This window comes from Montipora foliosa, chromosome 3 (genome assembly GCF_036669935.1).
Source record: "Montipora foliosa isolate CH-2021 chromosome 3, ASM3666993v2, whole genome shotgun sequence".
Lineage (NCBI taxonomy): Eukaryota > Metazoa > Cnidaria > Anthozoa > Scleractinia > Acroporidae > Montipora > Montipora foliosa.
In genome coordinates this window covers 2,150,816-2,175,815 of record NC_090871.1, presented here as the reverse complement: position 1 = coordinate 2,175,815, position 25,000 = coordinate 2,150,816, and the positions used below count along the sequence as shown (strand labels likewise).

At 37.7% G+C, this 25,000-nt stretch overlaps 1 protein-coding gene across 1 annotated transcript in view; it reads right to left on the bottom strand.

Moving 5' to 3' along the window:
• Positions 1-25,000, bottom strand: part of LOC137996432 (WD repeat-containing protein 3-like) — a 28,820-nt gene that overhangs the window by 1,019 nt on the left and 2,801 nt on the right. The window contains exons 3-34 of the mRNA XM_068841819.1: positions 24,230-24,292; positions 24,086-24,155; positions 23,306-23,355; positions 22,302-22,370; positions 22,044-22,122; positions 20,144-20,329; positions 18,249-18,353; positions 17,848-17,933; positions 17,392-17,422; positions 17,186-17,271; positions 16,982-17,024; positions 16,639-16,751; positions 16,009-16,080; positions 15,060-15,153; positions 14,277-14,378; positions 12,602-12,687; positions 11,171-11,239; positions 10,969-11,041; positions 10,288-10,344; positions 9,463-9,563; positions 8,746-8,761; positions 7,479-7,574; positions 6,644-6,697; positions 5,837-5,917; positions 5,132-5,182; positions 4,721-4,786; positions 4,551-4,631; positions 3,065-3,109; positions 2,931-2,974; positions 2,274-2,352; positions 1,428-1,477; positions 379-472 (exon numbers count right to left, since the gene is read on the bottom strand). Of these exons, the coding sequence (XP_068697920.1) occupies positions 379-472; positions 1,428-1,477; positions 2,274-2,352; positions 2,931-2,974; positions 3,065-3,109; positions 4,551-4,631; positions 4,721-4,786; positions 5,132-5,182; positions 5,837-5,917; positions 6,644-6,697; positions 7,479-7,574; positions 8,746-8,761; positions 9,463-9,563; positions 10,288-10,344; positions 10,969-11,041; positions 11,171-11,239; positions 12,602-12,687; positions 14,277-14,378; positions 15,060-15,153; positions 16,009-16,080; positions 16,639-16,751; positions 16,982-17,024; positions 17,186-17,271; positions 17,392-17,422; positions 17,848-17,933; positions 18,249-18,353; positions 20,144-20,329; positions 22,044-22,122; positions 22,302-22,370; positions 23,306-23,355; positions 24,086-24,155; positions 24,230-24,292 (2,392 nt within the window). The remainder of the gene's footprint in view (positions 1-378; positions 473-1,427; positions 1,478-2,273; positions 2,353-2,930; positions 2,975-3,064; positions 3,110-4,550; positions 4,632-4,720; positions 4,787-5,131; positions 5,183-5,836; positions 5,918-6,643; positions 6,698-7,478; positions 7,575-8,745; positions 8,762-9,462; positions 9,564-10,287; positions 10,345-10,968; positions 11,042-11,170; positions 11,240-12,601; positions 12,688-14,276; positions 14,379-15,059; positions 15,154-16,008; positions 16,081-16,638; positions 16,752-16,981; positions 17,025-17,185; positions 17,272-17,391; positions 17,423-17,847; positions 17,934-18,248; positions 18,354-20,143; positions 20,330-22,043; positions 22,123-22,301; positions 22,371-23,305; positions 23,356-24,085; positions 24,156-24,229; positions 24,293-25,000) is intronic.

The window sequence follows — 25,000 nt, the reverse complement described above, 5'->3', positions numbered from 1 at the left end:
ATAACAATAATAATAATAACAATAATAATAATAATAATAATAATAATAACTGTGTTTCAGTGTCAATGGATTTAGCACAAATGAAATAATGAAATTAACTCAAATCAAATATTGGTTTTTGTGGAGTGGGGAAAACCTCTCGGAGTAGAGACTCGACCCACATATGACGCCGAGTGTGAGAATCGAACCAGGGCCACGTTGTTGGAAGACGAGTACTCTCACCAAAACTTGGTTTCTACAAATGATATCCATTCGCAGCCTTGCTTCATTTACTTTGAAACTTTTCCGTTGTGGTGAAGAAATACAGGGACTCACAGATAGCCAAGAAACACAAACTGTAAACAAAGTATTGGGAGAAAGCGGAGCGGTCTTACTCACCCGAAGATTGTGGACGCGGGATTTAGCATGCACCCGGAGGGAATCAATCACAGGCACAAGGACTCGGTTAGAAACAATTTGACTATGGTGAATTCTGCAAAGGATAATAGCAATTATTAATTTTTCAACCTCGGTTAATGCATTTCTAGTGCTCTGATTGGTTCACTCAATCTCGGCTATCAGCTCATATACCTTAGTTTGACTTTAAATGGCAATAGATATCGATTGCGCTAAGCGTCGCTATGCTAAATTTGTTTTCGCCAGAAAGTGAAATTTCTCTCAGAATAAAGCAAAAACACAAAAACAAAGAAAAACCTTAGAAGTACGCAAAAAGGCAAGAAATGTTTTTGTGATGAGCCTGCGTCTGTCTTACCTCAAGGTATCACACAACATCGCATCTTCATCAACTTGGTCCGATTTCGCTCGGATTTTCTCGGTTTTTTTGGCTCGTATTTCGTACTTCCAAACTTTTGGAGTTTAAGGAATTTAATAAAACAATCATTCCATTCGCTCTTGTTGGATATGAGACAGGTTATAGCCAACTCGGTGGAATAATTGTTAAATATGCATGAAAATGTTGTGCAGATTTTGGACAATCGAGTACTGTGCTTTTAAGTATGCGGTTAAACACTCGGAAGGAGGAAAATGATGACAGGCAACAAAATCGATAAAAACTACTTCACGTTCAAAGAAAAAAACACAGTTTTCAAAAATCGGTTAAAAGACGAAGACCGGCTTCGGATTCTATTTAATTTTGCATTTGGCGTTCTGGGCTCGGTTGTTCAAAAGCCGATTAACGCTAAAACCAGATAAAAAATTAACCAAGGAGTTCATTTCTCAACTCCCAAATGCTGTTCAACGCTGATATTTGGCAAAACTTAGAAGAAGTCAATCTTGAAAAACAAAAATATGCGAAAGAAACTTTCACCAAAAAGTTGAAAACAGAAAAAAAAAAGTTTACGCTAATCCTCGAATACGTTAATCGGCTTTCGAACAACAGAGTCCTGGATGTGTTTTGTCGAAGTCGCCGAATACGAGTAACAACTCACCTCAACAGAAAAGAAAGACATCGACAAGACAGCTCCACCTCCCAGCCTCGCTATATTACAAAGAAACGAAAACAAAGGAAGTGTAAAGGGTTGTAAGCTGAGTGAGCAATCCGAAAAAAAAAAAAAAGAATGTAAACCCGTCCAATTCTACAGAGACAAGATTTTGTGTTAACCGGTCGATAACTCGGGGTTATCGCTATTTGCTAAGTAAGTCTTTAGCCAATCGCAATCAACCTACGACCTACATTGTATTACGATTTTATCCAACTCTGGGCCGATTTGTTAGAACTTTAACGCTACAAGTTTTTAGAGAATCTATAGAGAGTCACACTGAAAATGTGGTGTTGGCCTCGGAGGGAGAGTAAAGCGCGAAAATTTGGTTTTATGTAACGAGTTGATAAGCGTCAAATTACCACCTTTGTTAGAGAGCATCCGCGAATTCGTTCTGTTTTACATTTAAACTGGATGTGCTAAACACGTTTTAAACAACGATATCCTACTGATTTTGATTACACTCAACCGATGTTAGCGTTAAACCTGCTAAAACTGATACCCAAGGTAAGGCGAGAATTTTAGCTGAAATTTTAGCTAACTTTTTTGGGGTCATGCATGCAGCAGCCCACGTGAGGTGCAATGCGATTGGTTCTTGCCACTCCAACCGAAAACAAAGCCTCAATGCTAAACTTAAGACAAACAATAGGTAGCATGGTACAAAATAATGTCGAGCTTACGAAAGCTGCTACACTAAAACCTGAACAAGGCAAAATCGCCGATTTCTTTGGTTTCTGGTAGCCTCCTGAGAAACATTGTTATTCTGGACAAAAAAATGAACAAACGTGACTTTACTTGAAGCCAGTGATCGAGTAAGGTCATCATATCCATCACAACACTGAATGGAAGGACGATAAGAGCTTCTTCTAACTCACTGAAAGGAAAAAGACAAATTCTGACTGACATTGAACTGCGCTTACAATGTGGGGTGGTCCTTCTGAAATGTTCCTCTACCGGCAGAGAAGCGAAACCAGATTGTGGCACTGTTGACATTTCAGGCATCTTACTGAACTTCAGTCACGACATTCAGTTAGATCAACAACGACCGTCCCTTGTCTTCCTCAATAAAACTTTGTTTCATCCCTAATTCACTCTTCCGTTGAAACTCCAAGTAGTAAGGATCTACCCAAAATGGCGCAGAACGCAAAGGGGCACGTTCGTTCCGAGCATTCTTTTGCTGGCATATTTCGGAAAAGGAAAAGGAACACACGGAATATTAATCATATCTGTCCTTCGTGGACTTACCCAGTTTTCTAGGAGGTAGTGTGGCCGGTGGTTAGTGCGCTGGACATGAGTTCCGGAGTTCCCCGGTCAAATGAAAATCAATCTCGGTTCACCCACCAACTAAGGTTGGTCGTTCAAGGTGATTTCCAATGCTATAAGCTTAAAACCTCAGGAATATCGTAACTTTTTTGGGACCGACTGCCATAACAACAACAATATGACACAAACCTTGAACGAATCTTTTTCAAGACTTCAAGAACGTAACGAAGAGGCTGCAGAAAAATAGATGACTGTTAGCACAATAGATAATTAACAATGAAAAGTCAAGAATCCATAATGACAAAAGCGATTTCAACTCTTACTGTTATATTTCCGTAAGCGACCAAAACTGGATGACTAGAGCGTGTCTGTGGATGAAACGATTAAAAAATAATAATCTTAAAACGTTTTTTTTTATTTAAAAAAATATATGTTATGGTTCAATTTTGATTTTTCCTTTGCTCCATATTATGATAATGAATATTGGACAAAGAAAAAACAAATTTCGAAATGGTGGAAGCTCAACATACAATAATTATCGACCAAAAAATACTTACGTAAACTAATAAGAGATACGGATGCTAACTATTGAACAAAACGTAATTACGTTAACGACGGTGCCTACTATTGTTATTGCGCATACGTTCTGCGCATCTCGAGATACTCGGGTTTCCTATCGGTGATGCTTACCAATACAGTGATATTTTTGCGCAGTTTAAAACTACCCGGAGAAAGTAGATCTTGGTAAGTACTCTTGGTATCCAAAAAGAAAATTGGGGGTAACCATGCATTTTTGAGAGATAATTAAGCTTCAATTTGAGAAAGAACGCCATACATTGCTTTGTATTTTAAAGCTTTTTACAAATATTATTCATCAACTATCTTTGAAAAATGCGTGGCTACCCCCATTTTTTTTTTTTTGGATTTCAATAACACTTGTTAAGATGTACATTTCCTGCATAATTATAAATCGGGGCAAAAATACCTTTGAATTAGTTGGCACCGTCCTTAATATATGAGGCTTGTGGACTAACGTGATGACGTCACAAAAACTAAATTATTTCGTGAAAATCTGGTCCCAGTTGTTTAAACGATGGATAGCGCTATCCGCCGGATAAATCACTATCCAGTGGAAACGTCATAGCGCGGTCGGAAACCAATGCGTTATCCAATGGATAGTGATTTATCCGGTATCCACCTTTTGAGCAACTGGGGCCTGGAACTTGTTGTCTGAAATATTACTACTTCAAAAAAAATCAGCTTGTTTTTTCAAATTGACTCCATACAAACAATCACTAGGTGCGCGATCGTCAATTGCGCATGACGTATCAAAACCGAGATGAGCATGCACATATGACGTAATTCAAGGTGGCGCTGAAAAAGTAACGAACGAAACAACGAAAATTTCCTAAAGCTTCCCCTAAGCATAGGATACCAAAGGTTAGAAATGGCGTCCTCCCAATGTCGAAACAATGACACTATGACAATTTGAACGAAGCAACTATATCTCACATGATTTATTTCACAAGTGACATACAATATTTGTCAGAGATTTGTACAGCTCGTCATTGTATATACCTATGAAAATGTCAAGCTCACATTGTAACTAGCACTTAAGACCACGAAATGACAGCAAACCAAATGCATGGAAATGCCGCCAAGTGCGGAAGAAAAGAGTGTCATAAAGTGACACCGGATTGGTTCTTGTTTTGACTTCTGATTGGGTCAAAAAGTTGCGCAGGATTTTTCAGCCAATCATCAAGCGACGAAAAGAAAAACGAAAGCGAGGCTGAACAATACGACAAATACCTTTTGATTCTCACTTCCCTGCTCGGCCATCTTGATTGTTTCTTCTTTATAAAGTTCAATGGCTTCCATTAATCTCTCGGCCTGTAACAAAGTTGCAAAGCTCAGATTTAAGATTCACAAAGACACTCCATAAAATCCAAAGAGTTCATTTGCTCGTAGATAATACTTACCGCTTTGACAGTCTCGAGGGTCTTTTTGCCGGCCTTGACAGCTTCTGCATCAGTCTCCCCTGGGATCTGACAAATGAGATTAAAACACTTAAAACCTCCTTCGGTTCAAAATCTTGGCGTTACGGGACATTACAGAGTCTCCCAATGAGGGTTTTTCAGACTCAATTCGTCATTGGGCCGAAGCATCGATAAGTGACCCCTGGCAGCAATATACGGGGCATATTTCATGTCGCTGCACAACACCATGGCCAGATGAAATTACCTGTGACAAAACCCTCGGTGTCAGATTGAGATCGACTGGAACCCAACCCACATACAAACCCAGCGATGGGATGCATGGTCCATGACCAATGCGCATGCCTGACTAATAAAGTGCTTTGCACAATGTTGATTATAAAAACATGTACTTACTACTCGTTCGGTATTTTGCGCGAGGCTTTCTTCGTGCTCTCGTTCTCTCTCCTACAATAAAAAAACCCCAAAAAGTTACTAAAAAGACAAAATGATTTACCTTAATCCAATACAGTGGTGGCTATGAGAAAATAAGGGTTTAACCTTTGGATTGATTTTTTTTTCTATCTTAACAAGGGACAAAGGGTTGTCTCCTCAAAAAACATGTCCTCTTTTAGTGCAAAGAAAGCTAATGAGAAATAGCTACAAGCAATGAGGAGGTGCAATTTTCGTCTTAAGTGAACAACAAGTCATTACACTGCATTGATCAAATACAGCTGAAGCTCTATAGTGCACCATCCACTGTATCAGTGTTACTCGCAACGTAGCCAAATGACTAGTCTTTAGGCGTGCGAGAACACAAGGTCGCGCTCTCTCCACGCGCGCCCGAATTCCCTTGAAGGCGCATAATCCATAATCGGCCCGTGGGCATTACGGGAAAATAATGGCCTTGTGCTTAGCTGCTCTTAGCCAATTAGAGCGCGCGTTATATCGGCCAGAAACACTAGCCATACAATAAAATACCAAAATGGCCAGTTAACGAGAGCTGCAACACTAGCCTCGATCTATCTTATAAATGACTTGTCCTAGAGAATTTTGTTCTATTCTAAGCTTTGAGAAATGAAAGGAAAAAAGGACAAAAAACAACAAGGATTCCAGACTAACCTGCTCCCGTTCCTCTTCAACAAACAAAGGTTCATCCGTCCTCTCCCACAGACGCAAAGACTTGTCATGCGAACCTGTCACCTGAAAGTCGAAATTACAAGGAAAGAACTTTGACCAAAGTGAGCTGGAAAAAGTAGCAAAAAACGCCGCCCTCGAATAAACGTCGCAGTCAAACAGACGAATCCTGCGTCGTTCTCGTCACCAGAGCCTCGGCTCGACCCAAGGCTCTGGGAAACTCTATGTAGGAGAACATGCGCCGTAGGATTCATATGGCCACAAATTGGCTATTTGAACCTTACGGCGCCTGCTCACTCCTCGTGCCAACATGAATGCACCAATTAGAGACGCGTTTGATTGTCCTTTACGAAAACCAATGAGGAGACACTTTGTTTCAGGGTTCCCCAGGGCTCTCCTCTCCCTCCGTCAAGAGAAGAGCTCTGGGGTCGAGATTGAACGCTGCGTTTATTCGGGGATTATAAGAAAAACGATTACATGTTACAACTCGGTAATGTACACCAGCCCTCGAAATTTATTTTCCTGTATGAAGATGTTTTTAAGGTCGAGGCGGCCATACTTTGCAGCTCTTTCTTCAAAACATCATGTTTCTGTTTTAAATAATATTTACAAATGATCTACCGTAATTGTTGTCATTTATTTAAGAAATATGATTTTGAAATAAACGCCGCCTTCGAATAAACGCTGCATCGGACGCGCTAAAAACTGTAAAAATTTAATATACGCCGCGGCGTTTAATTAGTTTAATTGAATAAATACGGTAGGCTGTCATATTGCTTATCTGACACTGACCACGTGATCACCATCTGGACTGACAGCCATGCACCACACTTCAGCATGGTGACCCTGCAATAAAGATCATAATTGCCTAGTATCGACTGGACCTATCCCTTATTAAATACAGATAAAACTGATTAACATGTAATTCAGAATTACAATGTAATTTATTTTCGGCATGAAGTTGGTGACCGCGATCAACACCACAAGTGACAAGATTATAGTACTTGAATATTACTGCATAACAATTTTGAAAGAATAAAAGGTGGATAACTCTTATTTTAGAATTACCACGACCCGTCTCAGGAACAATCCAGTCTAATTTGTTTTCTTTTGCGTCCATTTTTGCCCTTGCCTAGTAAAGCAATAGCTTTACTACATCCCTAATATTAAAGTCTCCAGATAAACCTTAGTAAAAGGCGTTTACACCTGGACCCACCAATATAGCGCAGACCAATACCGGCAATTGAATTTTGAAAGGAAATCGCAAATTTTCCGAGGACAAGTTAGTAAGGGAAAAAGCACCCATAAAATGAAAACAACGAGCAGTGGACTTTGCAAGAGTTTCGTAAAAATTTAACGGTGTGGTACCTTGATGGAATTTGATTGTCAAGGTGAGGGCAGTCCTGAGAATGACTGTTGTTTGCGACTGACATTTCGACAACCAAAGTCATCCTCATGAAATGATGAAGATGACTTCCGCCCAGGTTGTTGTGACGTCAGTCATCAACAAAAGAACCTCACAGGACTCCACTCAATGAGTTTCACTCACTTTTCAGTTGTTCTGAACTCTCTGAATTCTTTGTTGGTGATTAATGGAGATGATACAAGCACATAAGCAATGACTAACCTTGAGTGTCATGATATGTTCAAACTTATCAGCATCCCAATATTTTAATGTCTTATCTTTGCTGACTGAGAAGAAATAATGAGTCTTTGGCACAAACTGTGGAGAAGAAAAAACATGGGATGTTTTCTGGCTTAAAGAGTTTACCTTCGTTTAAAATCTTCAATACCAATGAATTAGTATTGAAATAATAGAACCTACAATCTGTCCAACTGTTACGGATTGCCGATTATCGTAAGTTAATCGACTCAAAGGAAAAATTTCTTTTTCCTAAATTTACCGACTTAAATTAGCACTGAACTTTGTTCTTACACCCCAAGGCCAAAGGCTTAATGTCAGGGTGTAAATGACGTCATCGTCTGATCTGTGGCAGATGCAGCGTACATGGCATCGATGGCATAGAATCTTAGTATCAAGTAAGGCTATGATCCTCGTAGTTATGGACGCAATTTTAGCAATTGCGTAGAGAAGCCTGAAAAATTCACCTCACGATACCGGAGCGACGCTCTAACCAACTGAGCTGTGAAGCCACTGACGTTGGGAGCTGGTCATTTATGGGTTCTAATTTTCCCGTAAGGAATGAATCAGTGAACGAAATGATATTATGAAATGAATCATAATTATACTGAGCTGCGGATATGAAATCAAGTAAAGCTATGATCCTCGCAGTTATGGACGCAATTTTAGGTTTCCGGATTCAGCCTTCTGATACCTCGCGGTATCGCGAGGTCACAGGTTCAAACCGGGTTGAAGTCCTGAAATTTTCAGGCTTCTCTACGCAATTGCGAAAATTGCGTCCATAACTGCGAGCATCATAGCTTTACTTGATTTTATATCCGAAGTTCAGTATATGATTCGTTTCATATATCATTTCGTTCATAGTAGTAGAGGATCTTAGTAGTTGTTGATCAAGGAAGCCTGTTGAACAGCTGAACGGAGAATTGAGTTGTAACAAGTGGATCGATGGCTGTTGGCAAAAATCACCACCAACTTTGTTGTCATGGCTGACTTCTCCACTGCATTGTTGGTTAATACACATTTAATATATCTTCCTTAAAATTTTTATCTTTTTCTAAACAATAATGCCCAGACAACTGTGTACAGAGAAACTTCATGGCGGACCTGGAAGAAGACTTTGATACAGCTTAACTCATTTTGATGGGACGTCCAGCTGTCTACACACAGCCAGAATGATCTTACTACTAGATACTTCAATACTGACTGACTCTAACTAAATATTTCAACTGAATGATACATAAAGTTAAAATACCTGAACTGCCATGATGCTGAAAAAACAATAATAATCAGGTAAGGATCATTAATTTCGACAGATGTACAATGCAGCGAGGAGTAAATGGAAAACAACTGTGAAATCAAAACCAATAGTTTACAATGACAACACAATGCAAACATGTCATAAACATTTAAATGCTGAAAGGAGATATAACTGGGCAAGTAAAGTTATCTAGAGAACTTGTGAGGCTTCACAGTCGGCATGGAATGCTAAGATTTAACCGAGTTGCATTGATCCAAAACCAAAGAAACTACTTTGGCCAATCACAGCACAATATACAATAAAATGACCCAGTCAAAACAAATTGCAATTTCACGCAAGTGGCACTAAGCACTGGAGAACTAGATAAAGTTCTGCCAGTCACACAAAGTTGTAATTTAAATCAAACCCAATTATGACCATTTCTCGAAAGTCCCGAAACTTTACGCGCTATTTTTGGGTGTCACAATTCCCTTTGTATCTCAAGAACGGAGAGGATTTAAGTCGTTAAACTTCACAGTAGTCATTCTTCTCTTTGTTACCTTGAAAAGATGTTAAAAGGTTGGCTTTTCAAGACAAGCAGTTGTCAGTTTCACAAATGGCTTTCCAGGGCCGAAAAGTCTGCGCGACTTTTGAGAAACGGGCCCCAGATCCCTTTCAGACACCCAAAAATGAGAACCCAGTTAGTATAGTAAGATACTGGCAAACACTGACCTGTCATCATGTCCAAATATAGACCTGTGACAATCACCATAATCCAAGCCCCAAATTTTGATATTTTTGTCTGATGATCCAGTGATAATCAAAGCACTGTCCTACAAGGACGAAAACCAAATTAAACAATAATGTTTTGTAAAAACAAAAGCTCCCAGTTTACACAACAAGAAACTTATCAATAAATGGTTAAAAAAGAAAAATTCAACAACCAGTACTGTACTTCAATACCTAATGAAATATGGCACAGGAGTTATTAGAGTCGCTTTCACATGCACGCAGGAGTTTGTTAATCTTTTTCGGGAAGTCTGAATTTATGAAAATGTTGAAATGGATTGAGTGTATAGGGAAGCTTACCATTTTCTGGGAAATTCTGATTGGTAAGAGCACTGACTCACTCCATAATAATACACCGTCAAGTTTCCAATAAACTGATCAACTGGGAAAATTTTCGCTTACTAGCAGAATATTGTTTTTCTAAACTGTGAAGCCTCATGAAGGAAAATTACTCTTAACTCACTGACCCCTCGGAGTGAGAATTAATGGCCGGTGAGAAAATTTTTTTGGGAATTTTCCAAAATGGCTACTTAATAGAACCCAAGGTTAATAGCAGAAAATATTACTACAACAAGTGAGCAGAGCCCTGGGCATTCTCTCCCCCTTTTTGCCCTCTTGAACATTTGAACATTTTTCAACATTGAATCTGCATTATTGCTTGGAACTTGACGAGGGCTACCTTCCACCCCCCAACAACTCACTTTTGATGAAATAACTGTAAATGCAACATTCAAGCTGTAATGTTGAAGGAATGTGCGTAACACTTACAGAAGAGATGTCCACTGCCATGACAGGAAGTTTATGGCCATACAATGATAAGAAAAACTGTACAGAAAATATGGCTTTGTTAGATAATGTAACATCCTCGATCCACTTCTCAAAGCATGTCTAGAACTTATCATTGAGGACATGGAAACATAAAAATTTGCCAGCAGTTCACCCAGAGTTAGCGCTAACTGAGCTTCCAAGATATTCAGCCTTCACGAAAATGTGATGGAGGGAGGGAGGGAGGCAGTGTTGTCCACTTGTGAGAGCAGTGGATTTGCATGCAGATGCATTTAGGTTAAAATCACTTTCAATTGATAACTAGACGGATTTTTGTTCCCTTTGGTTTTGAATTTGAATCTGGCACCCCACTTCATAAAAATCTAAATGGTTGCCCCCTGGCAGTTAAGGTTAGCAGCAGGTTACTTTCTTTGCTTAAAAGTATGTTGGCATTATCCTTATTGACAATATTAATATAAATGGTACCTTATTTATTGGTTTACTGAACATGTATAAAATTTTATTTCATTGAATGATAAAAGGATAAAAAAGACACTTCACCTTGGCTATCTATACTAACAGCTTGAGAGCAATATATTGAAGTATTACTGTTTCAGAGCTCTATGCATAAAGATTTGTAGAATTCTATGTTGTCTCCCACAACATAAAGAAGCCAAACCATACCTTCAATGTATCAGCAAAGAAGACCTTGACTGTACAGTCTAGGAGGCTTACAGCAAGCAGTCTATGATTAGGACTAAAAACAAAAAAATAACTTAAACTGAAGAGAAAGAAGTAAAACAGAAATTATAATTATGCATGTACTCAAATCAAATAAACCAGCTGCTAATACTGAGAAATTAAGGTTAATTTTGTCATAATATACCTGTACTTTACACACAACACCTCTTCTTTTAGCTTTAATGTTTGTACATGAGTGACACTGAGTCTTTTGCTGTTGAAAGGAATGAAATACAGGGTTTTCAGTAGGAATTGCAGTAAGCAGACAAACCTGAAGAGAAGGTGGAGAATGGACAATGCACAGTGAAGGCACGAGTTTGTAGGAGGGTCCAGGGGCATCCTCCCCTGGGAAAATTTTGAAATCTGGGCCTCTTACACTGAAGAATTAATGCATTTCCTACATTCTGGAGCAAAAATTAGGGCATTTGACCAGAGTCCTTTGCATTCTATAAGACTGCATGCAATAAATTTCATCTGTCTAACCGAAAAGACCTTTTGCGAATGTTGTATTGTCAAGCTTGTACTGGAATGCTGCCTCAAAAGCGTGTGTGTAATTTGACCCATTTTTCAATTTCTCGGTTGTCAACGGTCATAATAAAATCCCAAGGCCAGAGACTATTGCATTGATGGTGGGTTTAGATGAAAGTTCAATCTTTGTCAATTGATTCTCATGTGGAATTGTGACCGTGGGAACATTTTATCCGGGAAAGTTTGGGGCGCCTGTGATAGATTGAATTATTTGAATAATTTTTAGTTTTTTGGAATTTAATTACACCGTAATATCGCCTTTTAAACTAGAGGCCACAAACTCAAAATGACCAAGTCTGCTACAGAAGCTACTGCCCCTTCACTTTATTGCAAAAATAACTGCTCTTTGTTGCATCTTAGCCACAGATGAATGCACTCCAATACCATGTGAGGAATTTTTGATATGTTAAGAATTGAAGGAAATATCGTGCACCAAAAATGACACTCTCTTCTCATACTTAGTTTGGGCAAAAAGTTGCAATAAAATCAGTCTCCGAAGACAAACGAAACATTCCTCACATGGTATTTGAGGTAGTGCGATCATCTATTAGAACTGAAAATTTGGAAGCGATATCTTGAAAACCGCTGGGACAGGCAGTCCAAGAAGTTGTAATTTTGGCGTTAAAATAAACCCCTAGAAAATCGAGCTTGAAGATTTTGCGTGCAGTTCACGGTCTGCTGAATAACTCCAACCCCTACTTGAAAGCCAATCAGCATTTGGGCACATACTAAGGTAGCAGATCGTGCATGAAGGCTGTCAATTGACACCCAAGCCTTTCATGTGTGATTGACATGATGCATCAATCATTCTTCGGGTGCAGATTATGGCGGGAAACAAAGAAAAGCGATTTTAGCAGTTTTAAAATTAATGTTTCAGAATTTTTTTGTTGGGAAATATACTTCATAGCCCACCGATTCAAGATTTGCAAAAACAAAAAATTTGAGTGAGACGCCCAAATTTCCCTTTACTGAGACATTAATTTGAATAATTTCACATTCTACAATGATATGGCCCCTCAAGTCTCCAGCTTTACAAGTAAATCATTACCTTACTTGAGAGTGATCAGCATCAGATACCAGCTCAAACTGCCAAAATTTGACAGTAGAATCACCACTACCAGATACAAAACCACGCTGAAAAAAGTGACAGAAAACTAGAGAGAACTGACTATTGATTTTAGACTTGATAGAATTAATAATTTTTATTATCATTTGATGGATTTTTTCCTTCCTTTTCATTGGCCGAGAGCCCACCACGTGACCTGCAAATAACTGTCTACAAATAAGTGTTTTGCTGCAAATAATATTCTGCTCATGCATAACTGAAACACGCTCTTGTGTGAAAATGGCAGTTCGCTTTCCTAAGCTTTCAGAAAAAGAATTAATTGTTGGGAATTGTGAAAAATAAAGTTAACTCAGTCATCGAATGATAAAAATTAATAATTATTGAACTCGGTTATCGCAAAATAATATTGTGATTTGTTGGTGTCTCGCAGATCAATTATTGATCTGCTCGGCATTGACAAATCACGATATTTTGCTCAACCTCGTCCAATAATTGTTAATTATAATTTATTGCCCTGGTAGTGAGACTTCCGGATACTGTAACAGATTTTACTCTGTTTAACACCAGACAATTTTACTCATCAACTCGGGGCATACTAGAGTGTTTGAGGTGTCAATGGGTTAAAGCAAGATCATATAAACAATAAAAAATTATTATTATTATTATTATTATTATTATTATTATTATTATTATTGTTACTATTAATGTGGCTGAATGTAATTTAGGTGAGGTTAAACTTGAGCCAATGCAGTCAGCCGCAGTCCGCGGGAAGCCATGCGCGGGGGGTTCGCTTTTACAGAGTTTGTTGCAGGGGCATTTGTATTGCGTTCCAGCTATAGCTGAGTGCCTTTTTGCTCCCACTCCTCCCTCCCCTTGGTGGTAAGTATGTGGGTTGGGTAAGTATTTCCACTGATTTATCAGTGTGACGGTGCCGGGTGGTTGCCGCTCTCAGGGTTGCCATGGATACCTGCAAGCTTGGCTGGCTTCACGCATGGCTCCACCTAAACCAAGGCACCTTCCCCAAGCTCATCGATTGGCGATGAGTTTAATTATTTAATATACATGTATAAATAACAAGTAGCAGTGTCTTATCAAGTTTAAAAACACAAAGCATTGCTGAGTGTTTTGAAACCTGGTAAAACACATGCTAAAAGTTATTTGAACGGCTTCAAAAACATTCAAAAACATTCCAAAGCATGTCACTCGGGAGTCCGAACAAAGGTTCAAATTGTGAGAGGTAAACATTAGCATACAGTGTACAAGAAAAACAAGCTATTATATATAATATCACATGAAGTGACTTTCTATCTGATAAAACCATGCATACTAATAAGGAGGAAGTTTTATCAATACAAAGTCACTGCATGTGATATAATAATAATATTACAAATGAATAATTATAAATGAGCTTTCTAAAATATTATTATCATTAAGGATGATAATAATTATTTTTGTGCAGCTATCTGCATTGTTCAAGATTCAAACTTTAGGTACCACTTACAGTCTATCTGTGAGTGCAATTTATAACCAATGATCAACGAAACAAAACTAATGACTATTGTACAGTATACAATTCATGTATAAAATCGTGTAATGCATTAATTTAGTATAAAAAGAAATTGAATAACCTTTGAAGCTTTGTACAGTTTTGTCATACCTTATCAGGAAACATGGAAATTGACCAAACAGGGCCATCATGTGCATCAACTGACTCCAGTAACTGACCTGAAGATATGTTGTATAACTCAAGCTTCCCAGCCTGAAAAATCCAGACAATGGGCACATAAACTACAGTAGTAGTCTTTTATCTCTTCCGCATAGAACTTTTACATGGTTATTTATTTAAAAAATGCATTGAAGTCTTAATTCATTCACCAGGGTTAACATATAATTTTTATACCATCTCCATCATAACAAGAAATACAAGAATCATAATATATTTTGGCAGTTCCAGTCCCAGCAGTAGGGAGTTGAAGAAACTACACGTATGACAGCTATGGCTACAACAATGCCATAAAACAGTAATATCTTTGGTTAAATGTGGAAAAAGAATGGTGCTGCATGCATTAATTTTTATTGCTGAACTCTGCATAACAAAAATGTGAAATCACCAAATTTGAGGTTTCAATGACAACATGAGTGTGCAGATACAAACCTTTCATTCTATTATTTTTATTCTGAAACTGCTCATGCAAATTATTTAAGTTGTAGGATAATTCGCCCACCTTGTACGAAGTGAATGGGATGAAAAGACTATGAAATAACCCTGTTGTTTTTGTCAACGTCACTGTCGTAAATCTTAAAAGTCCCTAATACAAGTATATACAAAGTGGTACCAAATTACTGTCACCTGAGTCGTCATTGAAAATATGTTCTCTAGACTTGTTGATTATTTATTATAATATAAATTGTAATTGGCTAAGCTAAACAATAACTGTACCTTGGTTCCAATAATAATGTGCCTGTCACCAGGAACAAAGAGAGAACTTAGTGCATATCCTGTTGTGAGTGTTCTGATTGGTTGACCAGACATTCTGCAAAAAAAAACAAAACACATTTCTGACATAATAGTCAATCTGTATATACCATCCTACAGTTTTGCATGTACTTTAAAGTCAACTTTTTTAGTGAGTGCAAACTGCCCTTACAGTATGTCCAGAAAATGTAATCAGATGCATGCCTAATTTTGACATCCAACACATAATGTCCCTTTGAGTCCAAGCATTTGCTACCTACTTCCAACAATAAGGTTAAAGGGTAAAAGTTATTGTTATTTTCAGCTAATAGGGTAAATGCAGAACTCTGTCTGTATTCCGAGACGCGAGAGATGTTGAAGTTGAGGAGAACAGCAAGGGGACAATTCGTGATGCTTATTGAAATCCCCCTGCATTTAATTAGGGGAAGTTCTGGACATACAATGTACTGGCATCTGGCAAACTGGCAGAAGTCAACCACAAATGACTACAATCACAACAAAAAATTAATAACAAACAGGACAACAATAACTATGGTTGGTTTTAAAAAAATTAAATATACTTCTAGGCTTTACTTCAAGTTAACATGCTGAAGAAAAACAATCTCAGTCTATTTGTTTACATGACGTTTAAGAGGGCACTTTTGAATTCATGTAAATGTGGCCAACCATTTCAACCCTAAGGGGTTCCCTACTGAAAAGTAAGATCATCTGGTGTTAATTAAAAGTAAAATTAATCTGTACAATAATGTACTGTACATGTATGTGACTCTTAAAAAGTAAGGTGTATGTAAATTATGTCGATTCAATAAAGATTAATATTCCTTATCCAACAAAATAATTTACAGAGCTCTCAATCCAGTTGCTCAATGTGTGTGTATTGTATTTCCCTTCTGTAACTCTGTAACAAATTTACCTGTTCCATATTTTGACTGATTCCTGAGCACCAGACAATAAACATGAACCATCTGAGTTAAAGCAGAGAGTCCTAGGAAAGACAACAACTATTGCATTACAGTTATAAATATACAAATCAATTAAGATAAAGAAATATACAATTACAATATGCCATAAGTAAAACACTAGAAGATTGTATGACAGATCACCATGATGTGTTATAAATCCTGGCCTTGTACAGTCAGACTCTTTCGCAGCCGTGTCAAGCAATGATCCCCCCAAACAAAACGGCTGCTCACAATTAGTAGAACCACTTGAGCCCATCACACCTACAGTTCCATTTTCTGAGCTGTATCACACAAAATTTTCTGGTGACAACTCGACCAATCACACCTCATGTTTTAAATATCAATGTGGTCAATCAACACAAATGATATGCAGATTTTTTTGATAGCGTCTGTTGATTGTACTTTTCTGAGTTTCCGATGGATGAAATTTCAACAACATAATTTATACAGTTACATATTTTTATTGATATAAAATAATAATATTTAACTAATACTGAACTTTATTTAAAATGAGTACTCCTACATTTATCTGTCTTTTCTCACTCCTCCATTGCATAAGGGTATTAAATTTTAATACTCACCTTACATCTGATCTGTGACCTGGAAGCATTACTGATGATGTGCATGATGAATTCACTGGCTTCAGAATAACTGAATACAACTGGATAGAGTTATTTTGCAGTGATAAAAGGAGCTGGAGGATCAATGCAAACAACACTCCCAATTAGAAAGTACTTTTTATTAGCTTTTTGATGAATTGTCGCTACTGGTTTGTTAGACTTGATGAGACCTTGACAACTCATTAGGCAACAAGTTTGTTGCTGATGTTTAATAATTATTATTTGACTAGAAACTTGGTAACAAGCCTACAATAAGGACCAAACATTACACTTTTACTACACTGAGGGAAAAAATTAATATTACCTTCAAGTCTTTCGTTATTTTATCAAAATGGAGGTCAAAGGACCTGTAATCATAAACCAGAAAACAGTACAGTGTAAGACATCCATTATAAAAAATATTAACTTGACACCTACTGTATCATTTTCCTTCATAAAATGTAACCAATGAGGCATTCAATCCAAATTTCAGACACAAAGTAACAATAATTTTCAATGTTATTCTCACTTGATTTTAGAGCGCAGTTTAATGGAATGTAATCTGTGCAATTCATCTTCAACTGTTCTTGTAACAACAGGGTCTGTTCCTGTTTCCTGATAAAAAGGAAAAATATATTACTTTTGGGCTACCAACAAAATAGTGTGCAAAAAAAAAAAATGCCAATAAAAAGTGGGAAAACAAAAATAATTTACACTGAACCAAAGAAAACTTACCTCATTTGTGTCTTCCATCTTTGCTTTTTTCCTAAACAACAATATAGTACAAAATTAACTAACTAACAAAGGGTATGGTTTTTAGTGCTAAAAATCCCAGGAAATCCATTCATGCAACAAAAATATTATGCTCTCACAAGGACAGAGAAAAATCTCTGACCAAATTGTTGTTGGAAAAACTATCAACAGTTGCCCAAAAATTATCTGCTACATGCACAAGTCCTTATAGTGTAAAATTAAAGTAATCCAAAAAACATTATGGCATGTGTGAGCAAGAAACGCATACAGATTTGTGTTCTGAAGCGAAAAAATTTCAGTTCAAACTGGACTGAGTGATACATGAAAAATATGATTAGTTAATATGCATGAAAAAACTGGAACCAGAGAAGCAAGTCTGGATAATTGAAATATCCGGATGATCAAGGTTCAACTATACAAGTCATGTAAAGTACCAACCTTTCCTTCTTTAATTTCTTTTGCAAGCGTTTCTGGATTTCCTCCTCATTTAAAATTTTAAAAAGTTCTAGCTGTGAATCATTGCCCTGTTGAATTCACAACAAATTTAATGGTTTAGAGTATGGTATAATAAAATACCTTTTGGATTAATGACACCAGTAACAACCTTTCAATAATTTTGACATGACTACAACTTCAAGTCAGTTTTTCATGGAAAATGTGCATTTGAAAAAAGTCTTCCTCCACACCTACATGTATGTACCTGTACACTTTCTTGGCATTATTATGATGTTAATGGTCTAATCTTGCCTATGGTGCTTAAGAAAATAATTATTATCAACAAAAAAACAAACAAACAAACAAACAAGAACATTTACTCACACTCTTCTGACTTTACTCACCAGACATCCCATGAAAGTCTGTGACAAGTCAACAATTATTGCTACAACCCTTTGGTGACTTTGCCGAAGAACGGAACCCATCAGTGTACAGGACAGCTGACTTCCCTGAAATCAACACAGTCATGATACATGTAAATCTTTGAAAAGAATGGCTGTACTTACAGTGTAAGTGATTGTTATACTTTTCATGGTAAAATCTCTCAGAATCCATTGAGGTTGTAGCTTGGACATTTATTCCATGAGTGTGCATTCGATATGAGATTGTAAATAGCCAATGAGGCGCGTAGCGTGAATGGAATAATTGTTTTATCCAAAAGTTTGGAAGTACGAAATATGAGTGAAAAAAGTGAGAAAATCCAAGCGAAATTGGAAAAACTTGATGATGATGAAATGTTGTGTAATACCTCATGATTAGGCAGGCTCATTGCAAAAACATTAATTTTCTTGCCTTTTCGTGTACTTCTAAACGTTGGAATTGATCCAAACTTTCCACAAAAAGGTTTTCTTTCCTTTATTCAGAGAGAAATTTTGCTTCAGGCAAAAAAAAATAAAGGTATATGAGCTGATGACAGAGACTGAGTGAACCAATCAGAGCACGAGAAATGCATTAACCAAGGCTAAAAATTTAATAAAAATTAATTTGATAAACATCTTTTTCCCCGGGCAACAGGGAAAAATTATTTCTGCTATAATTTTGAAATGAGCAATAATTTTGATTAGAGCTTCCTTGGGTAAAAGAGTCTTCTTGGCAGTTTGAAATGGCAAAAATTGACTAAAAGGTAACTGTTGTATACTGGTAAACACAATCACTTTGACATATACTATCCCTGTACCTGGTCAATTGTACAATCCTGCCCCTGTCATCCCTAGTTTTTAGTGTCTTTTAAATTTAACCGTGTTTTAATTATATCATGGGCAGTGCCTCGCATGGGTCCTCGCGTCCCGTTCGCACCTTCCCTTTTGACCTTATCACTTCATATCACTTTGCATATATATTTCATTTCCTGTCAGTTATTTATTTTGTTGTATGTAACATGTGTAATGGTCAATAAAGTTGTTTAAATGTCACAGTATTTCATTGTTTTTTGTTACAATATTTTTGTCAATATCCAGTTCAATTCTGTAATTCGAAGTCCAAAGCCCACATTTCGTGACCCAACAATGTGGTTAAATGCGATCGTAGAATAGTTGTTCACATTTAAAACTGTTGTTAATGCCATTGATCCCAATCAAAACCAGTACACAGCTGCTTTACAAGTTTTTACAACGCCGGTGCACTGCATATGAAGTGATAGATACCGGTAACCAATGAGGCGCGTAGCGTTGAGTTGGTTATGATCATTTTATATCCAGCAAGCCTGAGTAGAATAATTGTTTTATGAAAAACTCCAGGATCAACAACTCTTCTTTGATGTTCCTGGGGGTAGTATTGTCGACTAAAGCATCTACTTCTGCCTTGGTCAATTTCGGTCCACAACAGCTGTTGTCGGTCATTTTATCTCAGAGGTGCAAAAATGTTTTCAGCTCAATTTATTGCTGACTTGTTCCTTGACCATATTAGGTACAGCAGGTATGTGAACCGATAGCCTGTGTCCGGCGAACCAATGAAAATGCTGGAAATCTGATAATTATTCGTAATATCATTTTAATTTATGCTCCAAAAATATCAACTTCAAGCTTAATATTGCATAATGTACATGTAAAAATTTTATTGTCCTAATTCTGAAAATACTCAAGCTAAAAAATGCGACTAAAAAATAATTATTATACCCTGCTATGGTTTTCTTGATTTTACTCATTATTTTTGTATAGCTGCCTGCAGACTTTTGTTTAAGATCATGATGCAAGAAAGCTCATATTTTGTTTTCTATGTGGAGAGTACAATGTACATGTACCTCATCTGGTTTTCCCAGCGAGCCATCTTGTAAACCAGCTTCTGCTGCACTACGTTTTCCACCCTCTTTTGCTGAATGTTCATCATCACTTGACTCAATGGTGCTTATCTTCCACATTCTCAATTCACTATCAGAACACCCAGTGATTAAGCGGGTTTCTTCTTGGACAACTGCAAATCCCCAAACCTTGAAACACAACAACCAAATTAACATGCTTTTACAACACAGCTATATTTAAATATTAATTAACCATTAATAATAGCCTTTGTGACCGGAGTGAGGAAAGTATGAAAAATGTAGCAAGAACAACAACCCAAGGTCAACAGTTTCTGACTATTAACTTTATTTCAAGCTCTTGTCACTCCTCTGCAAGCCATATAACAAAACAAAGCATGGTAAAGGCTTTTTTATTTGTTTATGACAAACAAGTTAACAAGTCATAGTTTTCTTTCAAGTATTGTAATTGTCAACTGACGATTTGTTTTGTCTTCAGTGTGGTGGAGTCCACCATGTTCAACGCTTGTGAATAGAGGCTCACCGCACTTAGCTTAGGGGTAATTTTTTTAAACTTTGATTGAATTTTAATCTTATTTTCATTTTAATTCGATTTGAATTATTTTTAATACACTTTTCGTTTCATTTTAATTTTTTTCTTTGAAAAAGTCTAAAATTTCTCAATTAAATGGAACTAGTTTTGCTTTGGAAATACATGTATGTCTCTCTGAAAAAATTGTATGGTGGTTGCCAAATCTTCATTGGTGGTTTTCGGCCACCATAGCAGTGTTCTCACCAGGATTTTGTCTTAGGGAGCCCCAGGGCCCCCTTTCCTCAAAAATAGGGGCCCTGAAGGAGCTTTAGCGGGACAATATTACACTTGCGCTCGATGACTAGGGTAGAAAACATCCTTCGTGATTTCTCAGTCCATATTCCACCAAGGCACATTCCAACTGGAACTCTTGCAATGGTGACCCTTTGACAATATTGTAAATGCATTTGATTTGTTTGCTTCAAGACAGATCTTACAGGCCCCAGTTTTTCAAAAGGTGGATAATGCTATCCACCACATAAATCACTAAATAAATACTTTGATAAACTGTTTTCATTCAGTTGGAGGCAGTGTGGGCCATTGGTTAGGGCGCATGCCTTGGGATCTGGAGATCCCAGGCTCAAGACCTGTTCTGACCACTCGTTGAATTTGATCCTGGTAGTCCGGGGATTGACTTCCCAGTTGCACTTGTGAATAGCCAACTGGTTTGCCTCCGGCCAGTTGGGATTCTTAATAGTTGTTGTTGTTGTTGTTGTTGTTTTTTCTGTTCTGTTGTTTCGTTTTGTTTCATTGGCCCTGAAAAGCCCCTATGGGGAGCAGTCAATTAAGTATGTATTGTATTGTATTGAAGAAGCAAAGAACTGGAATATTCGCTGAAACCATTAAGACTGCTAACTTCTAAAAGTATGTTTCTCTCGTACATGTACATGTACATGTAGCATCCTTGTGCGCCCAAATAGGCGCATTTGCACAGCTTTTAATGCGCCAATTCTATTTTTCTTGCAGGAATCCCGCAAGGGCGCGGCCTGGTGAGAACACTGCATAAGTTGTGCTAAACGTAAGTTCAGAGTTTTAAACATCTATAATTAAAGCATGCCTTTGATGCCTGAAATAGCCAAAACCGGCCAGACTTAGTAGTTTACTCTGTCTAATGCCAGACGATTGATTTTACTTGTTAATGGGTTAAGTATTTTTTTGTTTACACTGTATAGCAAAGACATAACTTTTGAACAAAAGACAAAAAGCTTGGACCACTTAAAATACCACTGTGACAGTATTTGACTTGTACTGTCAAACAAATGCCAGCATTTACATGTAGCTTTACAACAAGAAAACAGTATAGTACCAACTGACCTCACTTCTGTGACCAACAAGGGTAAGAAAACAGTGCTGTGTATCAAGATCCCAAAACTTAACAAAACTGTCTTTGGAACTGAAAATACCAATAATAAACAGAGAATGAGATTAAATTTTACAGCTAGAAAAGGTCCTCAAATTTTATGCACAGGTCTTGAACAAATCTTTCAGAATTTCTATTGACCCTAACCCTAACCCTAAAACCATGTATAAAAAAATAAAATAAATCAAATAACTTAGCAAAACCTGACCAACCTTGTTATCAATATATTCTGGCTTTTCATGAAATAACATTCTGTTATCACTCCTTTATGCCCTTTGAAACTGGAAAAAAGATTTCATTTGTAAGTCTTTTAATAATGAGCGAATGTGAGACAATGGTTAACATATATCAAATACAAGGTGTTACAAATGAACCCACTGGGAACTCGGCAAAAATCCGAGCCCCAGATGGGATTCGAACCCACGACCCTCTGTGATCTAGTACGGATCTATCACGGAGAGTCGTGGGTTCGAATCCCATCTGGGGCTCGGATTTTTCCGAGTTCCCAGTGGGTTCATTAGTAACACCTTGTATTTGATATATGTTAACCATTGTCTCACATTCGCTCACTTTGGTGGTTGGTTGGCCGCATCGTTCACGGGGATACAGGCAACTATATTTCAATGATGCTCTCTGTGTGACTGCGCGAGGCAGTTATGAGCTATGCTGTCAGTCGATATTTGACTCTGTGGCTGCGTGATGCAGCTCGAGTCAAATACCCACATTTCACCCGTGCTCACCATAGAGTCTCCAGTAGCTCAGTGGTTAGAGCATCCGTACTAGATCACGGAGGGTCGTGGGTTCGAATCCCATCTGGGGCTCGGATTTTTCCGAGTTCCCAGTGGGTTCATTTGTAACACCTTTTAAGAATGATTTCAATTTTTAGTAGTAAGAGGAGAGGGGAAAAGGGAGATTCAGGTGAAGCTTTAGAAATCACTTCACATGAATTAAATTAAATTAAATTTACAATTAATTCTTCATGCCTCATTTTTGGAAATAAATTATAAATACCACACAAAGAAAATACATGTAATGTTTTAAGTCAAACTACTGGCTTTTATTGATAATCCAAGTTTGTTAATACTGCTGGCAAAGTTTTAGAGTTACCAGTACATGTACACTGTACATGTAAGTGGATGAAAAGGGACACAAGTGAGGTGGGGTGCACACATCTACATACAATAATAGTCACATGTATATAATTTACACAACCTACCGGTATAGGCCAGCTTCATTGACTGTATCCCAAACTATCACATCAGTATCCTAAAAAAACAACGGTACCATTATTCTACCCAAAGTTAACAAAGAAGTTACCATAACCTGATGACAGACCGATCAAAATCTGGGATTTCAAAAAAAAAAAGTGAAGATTGAGTCACTTGATGGCACCAAAAAGGTAATGTCACAGCCCTGAAGAAGCATTCATTTTTCGTCTCTTTAGAAGAGTCAATAACGACCTTGATATTTTACCTGTAACAACAAGGCAAACTGTACAACAACATGGCGAGACTGACAAAATACAATGTGAGTGCTGATACTTTAAATTTACTATGCCAGAAGCTCGCAAACAGGTACATTGTGTATAGCAAAGATCAAGCTCCTCTTTTCTCCCTCCACTTCTCCTACATGTAAATTCCCCTCTAATAAACTACATGTACAATTATTTCCTATAATTTTATTCTTTACAGACAACAGCAGTCAGCCTCCTCCATTCCTGCCACTTTATGCCACATACGAAGGACACAATCCCGTTTAACCCATTGACACCTCAACCAGCTGAGACCACCCGCACGTGACAACCCCAAAATTTCCCTCAACCACCCAAAACCGCTCACAAAAAATGGCTACCAAAGTTGCTCCTCGCAACACTCTCCCTTGATATATCATTGTCTTTTGTTATCACAGTGACTTAGAAGGGTAATATTAAGCAAAAAAGGAGCATGCTCCCTTTGTGAGTACAGCAGTGCAAATGAAAAGTTGTTGTAAAAATCACCCTTGATCCTGAAACAAGCCTCCCGCCTGATTCATCAAACTTAAGTACAGACACTGCTGACTTGTGGCCACTGAAAGATATCAAAAAAATAATATTGGTCAATAGCAACAATCGGTTAAAATAAAATGATTGATTATCACGTACCTGAAAGTCACTTGACTACTTTTATCCCCCAATCTCCACAGTTTGATGGTTCCATCTTCATAACTACAAACAGTGAAGAACAAAATCACTTTGGAACAAAATTTTGAAACTTCTAAAGGAAATGCAAGTGATCACATCCCTCCCGTTTCAGCCAGAATCCTCCGAGTTTTGGTGATTGTTTTCAGCCTACCGGTATCATTTTTGCTCAACATGCATTCTCTCTAAGTTCAGCAAAGGAAAAGGAAAGGAAAGGGAAGGAACTTTATTTAAGTGTCTAATCTCCTAGCGCCGTAGAGGACTAATCGGGGACACTGTAAATTGAAATTAACAAGTTAACGCAAATCAAATCAAATTATGGTTTTTGAGGAGAGGGGAAAACCGGAGTACCCGGAGAAAAACCTCTTGGTGCAGAGTAGAGAACGTCCAACAAACTCAACCAACAAATGACGGCGAGTCTGGGATTCGAACGCGGGCCACATTGGTGGGAGGCGAGTGCTCTCACCACTGTCTTTTCACACGATCCTTTGTCATTTCTCTGTCCTATCTGAAGCTTCATTTAACCCATTGACTCCTGCAGCTAACTAAATACATTTTACCCTGTTATATAAACGGCAGACAATTTAACTTGTCAATGGGGGGGGGGGGGGGGGGGTGACCTAGGGCATCTGAGGAGTTGACATTTTTGGGCCTTGCAAATTTGCACTGGATTGTCTCCCCTTTGAAAGATAGTTTGTTTGTGGGTTCTGTACATGTATGTTCTACGAGTGCCAG